At 37.2% G+C, this 10,845-nt stretch overlaps 1 protein-coding gene and 1 pseudogene across 1 annotated transcript; both read left to right on the plus strand.

The window, feature by feature from the left end:
* The first annotated feature begins 1,102 nt into the window (after positions 1 to 1,102).
* On the plus strand, positions 1,103 to 3,420 carry LOC143386524 (protein C-mannosyl-transferase DPY19L1 pseudogene; annotated as a pseudogene).
* A 5,467-nt stretch (positions 3,421 to 8,887) lies between these two features.
* On the plus strand, positions 8,888 to 10,415 carry LOC143386529 (myelin expression factor 2-like). Its single transcript, XM_076841567.1, is given in 3 exon segments — positions 8,888 to 8,915; positions 8,918 to 9,047; positions 9,086 to 10,415. Coding segments are annotated over 3 exon segments (1,488 nt in total).
* Positions 10,416 to 10,845: the final 430 nt, after the last annotated feature.

Genomic DNA, 10,845 nt, shown 5'->3' on the forward strand with positions numbered 1-10,845 from the left:
TCATCTTTGAAATCAAATCTTTTTCTTTATTTTTTAGTTTTACATGGATGCAGTATCTTTATTCTGTATATTTACTTTTATGTGGTGTGGAGGATAAAATCCAGTGCCTCACATGTGGGAGGGAATTGGTCTACCACTGAGTCACACCCCAGCCACCCATATATTGTTTCTTAATTCATAGGTACTCAGATAAACGTGACAAGGCAGAGGCACATATGGCATTTAAATACCAAGATCTTTTACCATTATCACCCCAAATCTTTCTTTTGGATATTCTTAGTTTGTACTCAATGAATTATTAGTAGAAATCCTTTTTGTTTCGTTTTCACTGCAGCCCTGGGGATTTTTACATGTTGGATCAGTGTCTAAAAGGAAATTCGATATGGCAAGGTATAATGCATAAGAGAAGTTGGAAAGAACAATGTAAAATATACAGGCAAGATCTCAGACAAACTAGGAACTGATTCCCTTAAAGATCTTATTATCTTTAAAGATTTTATTATCTTTTGAAGAACTTTCAGGTATACCTAGGGATAGGTATACCCAGGTGTTAAACACTACTACTCTGTAGAATACATGATTTTCAAAATGTTGTAAGGGATATAATATTAATTTATGTTGATTTTTTAAAAAGTTGACTTACTGATGTTTCTCCCCACAAGACAAATAATGACAAAACCAATATTTAGTGTGAGAAAGAGTAGGATATAATTCTATTAAAATTTTTCCTTAATATCACTCCTAAAATTAATATTTAGCGCGTCCAGCGCGGAGGGGCGGTGGGGGCGGGGCCGCGCTGCTCGCAGGGTGTCCCCGCCCCCGCCCCCGCCCCCCGGCGTTCCGCGGTCGCCGTGACAACCGGAGCGGCGGCAATGGCGGCAGGCGCCCGAGTCCGGAGCCGCCTCCTGGCCATACAGCCAAGTAGGCAGCCGCCGACAGGCCTTCGTGCTCTCCCCGCCTCCCAGCCCGCGGGGAGGGACTGGCCCGCCCTCTGCCCGCCCGCCCGCCAGCCAGAGAGTGAGTGGCGCCGGCCGCCCAGCCAGCCCGCGGTTCCCCAGCTGCCGTCCGGGCGCGCGCAGCGAGCGAGCGCGACTATGCCAAGATGGTCCTGCAGGCGCGGAATAAGCACCGGGAGGCGGCTCCCAAGCCGCCCCAGCCGCCCCGCAACTCGCAGTCGCCGCTAAGAGGGGCTCCGGACCCGAGCACGCGTCCCCGTCCCCAGGGCGCAAGGGCGCTGCGGGCAGGAAGGGGCCCCGCGGAGCCCAGCGTGTCGCCCGCTGGGGTCGGCCTCGGGGGGCGCCTGGTGGGGCGCCTGGTGGCCGGGCTGCGCGGGGCGCTGGGCCTGCGGCGCGCGGGGCGCGGCCGGACCTGGACCATGCTTCTACTAGCTGCCTTTGCAGCCGTGTTGCACTGGAGCCATATAACACACCTGTTTGAAAACGATCGTCATTTTTCTCACCTCTCAACATTGGAAAGGGAGATGGCTTTTCGCACTGAAATGGGGCTATATTATTCTTACTTCAAGACTATTGTGGAAGCCCCCTCATTTTTGAATGGAGTATGGATGATTATGAATGATAAACTGACCGAATACCCTCTTGTTATTAATACATTAAAAAGGTTAATCTTTACCCTGAGGTAATCTTGGCCAGCTGGTACCGAATTTATACCAAATAAATGGACATGATTGGTATTCAAACCAAGATATGTTGGACAGTTACCAGAGGAGAAGGACTCAGTCCTATTGAAAGTTGTGAAGGATTGGGAGATCCTGCTTGCTTTTATGTTGCTGTAATTTTTATTTTAAATGGACTAATGATGGCATTATTCTTCATATACGGCACATATTTAAGTGGAAGTCGATTGGGAGGCCTGGTTACAGTGTTATGCTTCTTTTTCAATCATGGAGAGTGTACCCGTGTGATGTGGACACCGCCTCTCCGCGAAAGCTTTTCGTATCCTTTCCTTGTACTTCAGATGTTGCTTGTGACTCATATTCTCAGGGCTACAAAACTTTATAGAGGAAGCTTGATTGCGCTCTGCATTTCCAATATATTTTTCATGCTTCCATGGCAGTTTGCTCAGTTTGTACTTCTTACTCAGATCGCATCATTATTTGCAGTATATGTTGTGGGGTATATTGATATATATATAAATTAGGGAAGATCATTTATATACACATGATTTCTCTTGCACTTTGTTTTGTTTTGATGTTTGGGAACTCAATGTTGTTAACATCCTATTACGCTTCCTCTTTGGTAATTATTTGGGGCATGCTGGCATTGAAACCACATTTTGTGAAAATAAATGTGTCTGAGCTTAGGTAATGGATTATCCAAGGATGTCTTTGGTTGTTTGGAACCATTATACTCAAATATTTGACATCTAGAATCTTTGGAATTGCAGATGATGCTCATATTGGCAACTTATTAACATCAAAATTCTTCAGTTATAAGGATTTTGATACTTTATTGTATACCTGTGCAGCAGAGTTCGACTTTATGGAAAAGGAGAGTCCTCTGAGATATACAAAGACTTTGTTGCTCCCAGCTGTACTTGTAGTATTCATTGCCATCATTAGAAAGATTATTAGTGATATGTGGAGCATCTTAGCTAAACAACAGACACATATAAGAAAACATCAGTTTGATCATGGAGAGCTGGTTTATCATGCATTGCAACTGTTAGCTTATACAGCCCTTGGCATTTTGATTATGAGACTAAAACTCTTCTTGACACCACACATGTGTGTTATGGCTTCCTTGATCTGCTCTAGACAGTTATTTGGATGGCTCTTTTGCAAAGTACATCCTGGTGCTGTTGTTTTTGCTGTACTAGCAGCAATGTCAATTCAAGGTTCAGCGAATCTTCAAACCCAATGGAATATTGTAGGGGAGTTCAGCAATTTGCCACAAGAAGAACTTATAGAATGGATCAAATATAGTACCAAACCACATGCAGTGTTTGCAGTGCCATGCCCACTATGGCAAGTGTGAAGTTGTCTGCCCTTCGTCCGGTTGTGAACCATCCACATTATGAAGATGCAGGCTTGAGAGCCAGAACGAAAATAGTATACTCAATGTATAGTCGAAAAGCAACTGAAGAAGTGAAGCAAGAATTGGTAAAGTTAAAAGTGAATTATTACATTCTAGAAGAGTCATGGTGTATAAGAAGATCCAAGCCTGGTGGCAACATGCCTGAAATTTGGGATGTGGAAGATCCTGCCAGTGCTGGGAAAACTCCCTTATGTAATCTCTTGGTGAAGGAATCAAAGCCTCACTTCACCACTGTATTCCAGAACAGTGTTTACAAAGTTCTAGAAGTTATAAAAGAATGACTACTACTTCATGACCTGCCTCCTACAGAGAATTACATCAGTAATGGTTTTAATGTTTTGCTAATAAGTCATGTATTGTTTTTAATTCAAATCCCCAAAATTTTTATAGGTAACTGTTTTCAAACAGAAAACATTTTATTTGGTAAATTTGAATGTTATTCTGATTGTGAAAATGGCATATACCCTCATCAGTTGGTTACCATTTTAATGCACCCCTTAAAATTTGCTATGCAAATGAGTATATGCTTGTACTTGACTTCAATATTTGTGCTAAAGTGAGCAAAGCCAGCTGTGTAAAAATATATGATGGTCATGACAAAAGCGATATGAAAATGTAATCAGTTCTGAATCCTGTTGGGGCTTCCCTTACAGTTTGTGGACTGTTAACGCCCCTTGCTTACTTCTTCGCCTCCTGCTCTTGTCTTTGGACAGTGCAGTGTTCATGTAGGTTTTCAGTCCTGCCAGCCCTCTCATTACTTGAGTTCTAGTAAATGGCACAAATGTGGGTATTTGCTTTCTGGAATTATCTGTTCATCTCAGTTCCTCGTGTTCATTTTGTTCTCTATTGCTCTTGTGAATGAGGTCTTTTCTTCCCATTTTTAATCCAGACTCTTGAAGCTAATGGTTAGGACCAAATCCCTCTAACTTCCAACCATATGGCATTCTTGTGTCTCTATACCACTCACAAGGTTTTTTCAGATAAGTGCTATTTACCCAAGTTGCTTATCAAGTACTTATACTTAGTAAAAAAAAAAAAATAATAATAATGGTAACTGTATTTACTTAGTAAAAAAAATAATAATAATAATAATGGTAACTGTATTTTTCTCATTTTTAGTATTATTCAAATGTTTATATTTTAATGACTTTAAACCACTTTAAATTTTTTTTCATGTTTAATTCTAGTTTAAAAAAAAAACAAACTATTTTAAACAACCCCAAATATACTGCATCTACAAACTAATGTATATTCAGGTTGACATATAGTAGACTGTAGCATATGGTAATTCTTCTTTTACTACTAAGATACAATGAAACATGACTAATTTTTTCTGTCAAAAAAGTAAATGAATAATGATAAACAAAACAAAACAAAAAATAAAATTAATATTTATACTATGGACAACAGTATGAAATGAAAACATCCACTGTATTTGGCAAATTAAGTTAATTTTTACAGGTAGATTTTAATATTATATCCTGATTACAACAGAGATGATAGTGTTTTGAGGGGAAGGGTAAAAAATAATACAAAGATTACTGACTGTAGAGGGAACAAATGGAAGGATGGAGTAACTAGAGTAAAGAAAGGTTGAATGGTTTTCTTCTTTGAAGACAATACAGAGTTGATTATCATATTTTGAGAAGAAAGAGCTAGTCTAGATGGAGAATTTGCTATAGCTCATAAGTAGTCAAGTATCACTTATGTCAATGAAACATACAGGGGTTAACAGAATAAAAATTTTTCCTCTCTTCACCTATTTCCATTTTATCTAAATGCTTTATTAAACCAAGAAATCTGTGTCTTCCAACTAACTTCAGTATTTATCTCCTTTAAATTGTAGACCTGATAGTGAAACTGATGTGAGAATGCAAGAGGCTATTCTCATTTCTTTATGATTCCTCCAAGTCATCCTACTGGGAATATAATACTGAAATAGCTCACAGATCCATCTCTATACTCTCAATCAGAATATATTAGATTCTTCTGGGTATTCCCACCATCATATGAAAACTAAATAACTTTTTCTTGCACCTGTTGTCACCTCTGACTCTTTACTGAATGCTGAATATTTTTTCCAGGTATCCTATGTTGATTTAGGTAGAGTCACAATTTTACAATTGAATTTTTGTTCACATATTCTAATTAAACTTATTTTTTTTACATTTGCCAGGTCCTTGCATGTTTTATAATATAAAGAGAAAAATATATTTGTAGAGCTATCTACATTATGCAAGTGCAGAAATATTTTGAAAATACAAATAAGTTTCTAAATATTTGTGGTATTTACTCAAAATTATTTAATTCATTATCTGATTAAATAATGTATTGATATGTTAAAACTATCAATTTTGAATGATCAGAAATAAATAACTAAAAAATATACTTGTTATTTCTGGAGATTAAGTTCGGTATAGTCACCTCAAATGTTCAATTTATGAACACAGAACTACTATTCTTGTGGGAAATAAAAGGTTGATTTTCTGAGGACTGATATCACCATTTTCATCAACATATAAAAACATAACCTTGTTTTATGAATGTTTTTATTCTAGAATTTACCTCAGGTAATAGGAACAATTTTGGCAGACAAGTTAGCTTCTCCAGGTGTATATAACTGCAAGCCAATGGTTAACTGAAACTGGGCATACATGATCACCCCAATACTTCATGACAATGTGAAATTGTGTCAAACCGCTCATGCTCCAGAGACTACACCCTTTCTCAGTTTTCTTTTTCCCTATTCTATTTCACCGTCTTCTTTAAAGGTTAGTACTTAATTTTACTTGCAGAACATTTTCTCAAAATTTATTAATGCACAAAACAACAACAATAACAAAAGAAAACTGCATCTAGGTACCCAACCTAAGATAGACATCAACACTTCATTGAATCACAGTGCATTGTTTCCTTCTTCATGTGAGTTTTCACCTTGGCTAAAGACCACTTAATTAGGTGTTTTTTTTTTTGTTGTTGTTGTTGTTGCTGCTGTTGTACATGCTCTAAATTCCTCACTCTCTGTGGCATCATGATGCTCTTTTTAAATTAATTTTGATTGCTGCCTTTTTTCAGGGGAGGGAGATGCTCTTGGAAAATATGTTTTTTTATTACTTGTAATTTTCCTTTATGAAACAGGTTACATAAAAACATAGTAGTCCTTGATTCTTGCCAGTTTATCTACAAAATTTAGAAGATGTAATGTCATACAATAAATGTTCAATAAAAGTTTTGAACAGGTGACTGTAAAAGGCAATGAAAGTGTGTCCATAGATTTCATGGAAAGGGTTTTTTACTCTAATTTTTTTTTTTTTTTTGCAAAACCTGTCCCTAATGGTTCTAGAAAAATCACATACTCATAATTTCCTCCTAACGTCTTAGATGCTGTTTTCAGGCTAATTTATGTAGGCAAATAGATCTGGAACCATGGTGAAGAATCTGTATACTGATTTTACAAACAGCTCTTAATGTTTTTTCCATTACATAGTACTTCCCTACCTTCTCATTGTATTTCAGTTTAAAAAGTTTTTAGGGGAAGTGTGATATGGGCCATGAATAATTCACATGATGATTGAAGTCTGCATATTCCTTTTCTCATTTGGAAATTTTTAGGAGACTTAAAACTTTTTCAAAATCTCATTCTGGTTGAATAAATTATATGGTAAATTTACTGGTATCTGATTTCCATAGTGAGATAGTCAGGATTATTTACAGAAATAGAAAAAAAAAACATTGTATCCACACACCACACATTCATTCTTGTACAGACATAAATATGACTTATGTTAAGAAATTGGCTTATGCAATTATAAAGGCTGAGGAGTTGTAGGATCTGCAGTAGGCAAGGTGAGGATATAGAAGAGGAAGAGGGAAGATAAGTTACAGTCTAAATATCAGACAATTCAAGATCAAAGAATAACTGATGTTTCAGTTTTTGTCCAACGGCAGAAACAAAGCAGAAAAAGATGTTTCTGTTCAGGTAATCAGGTGTGAGGAGCTCCTTATTACTTACTCAGTTAATCATAATATTTTGTTCTATTCAAACATTCAAATTGGGTAAGAGCTACCACAGTAAAAATGGTAATCTGCTTTCACACTCTACTGATTCAAATCAATCTCATTAAAAATCACCTTCATGTGCATCATCCGAATAATATTTGACCAAACATCTGGGGACAAGTGGCCAAGAGAAATCCAAGCATAAACTTAATCACTAGAAATGCATGTGCATGCTTATTCACAAATAAATTTTATTATATTTTCATTTCCTGAATGCCACTGATTGAAAGAAAAGTGAGATCATTTTAAAATTATGTTAGCCACTGATTTAAAGACAAATGAGATCATTTTACAATTATGTTAGCCATAATATACTTAGATATTTTTTATTTATATATACACACAAGTCTCACTCTGATTATTGTATCTTCATCACTTAGATATAGCAAAAAAAAAAAAAAAACAAATTTCAAGGCTTTGAACATAAAACTGTGTAACCAAAATCTGGTATTTTTTCTCCAAGTAAGAAATTTAGATATTTTAATGATCAAATCTCATCATTCTGTGTACAGCTTATGTTAATTTCTTCATTATTGTCTTTATTTTATGTTTTTTATCATTTGATTTTGAGTCATAAGTATTTTTCATCCTGTTTCATTGGAAAATGATAGACTAAAATCTTATTAGAAATGAGACAATTTAGTAACATGTTGTGTTAATTTTGAGAGAAAATGAATCTTTTAATTTGCCTTCGGATCCATGTTTCTTATTTAGAGATATGGAGCATAATATTTTATGGGATACTATGCATTGTATTATGAATTGTATACATTGTTGTATCTTTTTATTGCACTCTTTTATATAAAAAAGACATTCACACTACAGTTTATTTCCTAATATAAGAAAAATATTTTTATTTCACTGTGAAGCTATGCATTTCATCATTGCACCCTCTGTATACAATCTTGTTTACATTCTATATAAAAACACAATTTTATATACAAAAGTCACAGTGCAATTAGGCTCCTATGTGGAAACAACCAGAGTCACCAAACCAGTGAGCTATATCCCCATTTCTTTTAATTTTATTTTTTAAAATTTTTAGACAAGTTCTAAGTTGCTGAGACTGTCCTTGAACTTGTAATCCTCCTGCCTCAGGCTTCTGAGTTGTTGGGATTGCAGGCATGCATCACTATGCCTAGCTGAATTTACATTTTACAAATAAATTGGCATGAATATTTACATGTACCTATATTTTTGTATTGAAGGATTTTGGTAAAATTACTGAATGATAGAAGATGTGCATTGAAAATATTACGTGTTTCACAGTTGTAAGCAGGTATTTGCATTGTGTTTCTGATTTCAAAGAAATTCTTCTGAAGATTATGAACAATCTCACTTTAGATTAATTTGTTTTTTAAACAAAGGTACCAATATTTTATATCTGAGGAAAATTTTCCAACTTTTTGTTAGTAATGTTTTTAGACATGAGTAGGTTTTGAACTACATCACAATTTTGTATAAAATTGTTTTTTACATAATTCTGACAGACCCTATTTAATGTTCTTCCAAAACTTTCCTGATTCTATTAAATGAAATTTGGAGCAAGTACAGATATAAGATGTCCAAATTTTGAGTAAAATCAAGATTTTGTCAGAAAAAAAGAAAGAATATAGTCACTAGGAGGAATGAGCAGAAGATGCCAAATTGAGCAGAACTTTTATTCAAAATGTGATGAAATAGGGGATCCGTTACCGCTTCCCCGGCCGCCGCCATTGTCGCGCTCGGAGCCCCTCAGTGCAGGCGGCCGAGGCTGAGCCAGCGGAGGCGGGATGGCGGACGCTGACAAGCCCGAGGTGGTCTGGCCGCTGGCGACGACAGCCCTCAGCAGCTGCCCGCAGAGTCTCAGGGTGAATCGCGGGGAGAATCGCTCCCCCCGGAGCCGGAGAAGCAGCCTCCGCAGCACAGCAGTAGCTCCAATGGCGTTAAAATTCCTGGGGGATTGAACCCAGAGGTGCTTTACCACTGAGGGAGAATGATGAATCAGTGAAAGAAGAAAAATCTGACTTAAAAGAAAAATCTTCAGGAAATAAGAAGGCCAATAGATTTCATCCTTATTCAAAAGACAAGCATTTGGGCACTGGAGAAAAGAAGGGTCCAAATCGTAACAGAGTTTTCATTAGCAACATCCCGTATGATATGAAATGCCAAGCTATTAAAGATCTAATGAGAGAAAAAGTTGGTGAGGTTACATACGTGGAGCTCTTTAAGAATGCGGAAGGAAAATCAAGGGGTTGTGGTGTTGTTGAATTCAAAGATGAAGAATTTGTAAAGAAAGCACTAGAAACTATGAACAAATATGATCTTAGTGGAAGACCCCTTAATATTAAAGAGGATCCTGACGGAGAAAATGCTCGTAGGGCATTGCAACGAACAGGAGGATCATTTCCAGGAGGACATGTCCCTGATATGGGATCGGGGTTGATGAATTTACCACCTTCCATTCTCAATAATCCAAACATTCCTCCTGAGGTTATCAGTAATTTGCAGGCTGGTAGACTTGGTTCTACAATTTTTGTTGCTAATCTTGACTTCAAAGTTGTTTGGAAGAAGCTAAAGGAAGTGTTCAGCATAGCTGGAACTGCAAAGCGGGCAGATATTAAAGAAGACAAAGATGGAAAGAGCAGAGGAATGGGCACTGTCACTTTTGAGCAAGCAATTGAAGAAGTTCAAGCAATTTCTATGTTCAATGGGCAGTTTTTATTTGATAGACCTATGCATGTGAAAATGGATGACAAGTCTGTCCCTCATGAAGACTACCGTTCACATGGTAGTAAAACACCACAATTACCACGTGGTCTTGGAGGCATTGGAATGGGACTTGGTCCAGGTGGACAGCCTATTAGTGCTAGCCAATTGAACATAGGTGGTGTAATGGGAAATTTAGGTCCAAGTGGAATTGGGTTTGGTGGTCTGGAAGCAATGAATAGCATGGGAGGATTTGGTGGAGTTGGCCGAATGGGAGAGCTATACCGTGGGGCGATGACTAGTAGCATGGAGCGAGATTTTGGACGTGGTGATATTGGAATAAATCGAGGCTTTGGAGATTCCTTTGGTAGACTTGGCAGTGCAATGATTGGAGGGTTTGCAGGAAGAATAGGAGCTTCTAACATGGGTCCAGTAGGATCTGGAATAAGTGGTGGAATGGGTGGCATGAACAGTGTGACTGGAGGAATGGGGATGGGACTAGACCGCATGAGTTCCAGCTTTGATAGAATGGGACCAGGTATAGGAGCTATACTGGAAAGGAGCATCGATATGGATCGAGAAATTGATGTTCGCTTGGATCGTAATGCATAATTTCAAACCACGGTTGGAACATTCCTTCATCTGTTTTGCTGAATCTACTAGTAAAAGTCATTTTTTTAGTAATACTGTATGCTTACAAAAGCTGTAAAAATGAACTTTTAAAATTCCCACCAGCTTTTAACAGTATAATGTTAAAAATATACTGTGATTTTTGTTAATCTCAAGTTTGGGTTTCCTAAAGACAGCAAGTCTGGTCATTCAGTTTAAATGAATGGTTATACTGTTTTTAATGAAATAAGCCATTTTCTTCTTGTTTTCAGTATGACATAGTAGTGTTTGTTCTAGTTTCCCCAGCCTTTATCAACTTATTGTAAGGTAAATGATAAATGGTTTTTTCATAACTTGTGTTTTATAATATGTAATTGTTCATGAAAAGAAAGGGCTCAGACAAATTAGGATGTGATTTTGGTTGGTTTTAAAT

The sequence above is a fragment of the Callospermophilus lateralis genome, unplaced genomic scaffold (genome assembly GCF_048772815.1).
Source record: "Callospermophilus lateralis isolate mCalLat2 unplaced genomic scaffold, mCalLat2.hap1 Scaffold_2916, whole genome shotgun sequence".
Classification (NCBI taxonomy): domain Eukaryota; kingdom Metazoa; phylum Chordata; class Mammalia; order Rodentia; family Sciuridae; genus Callospermophilus; species Callospermophilus lateralis.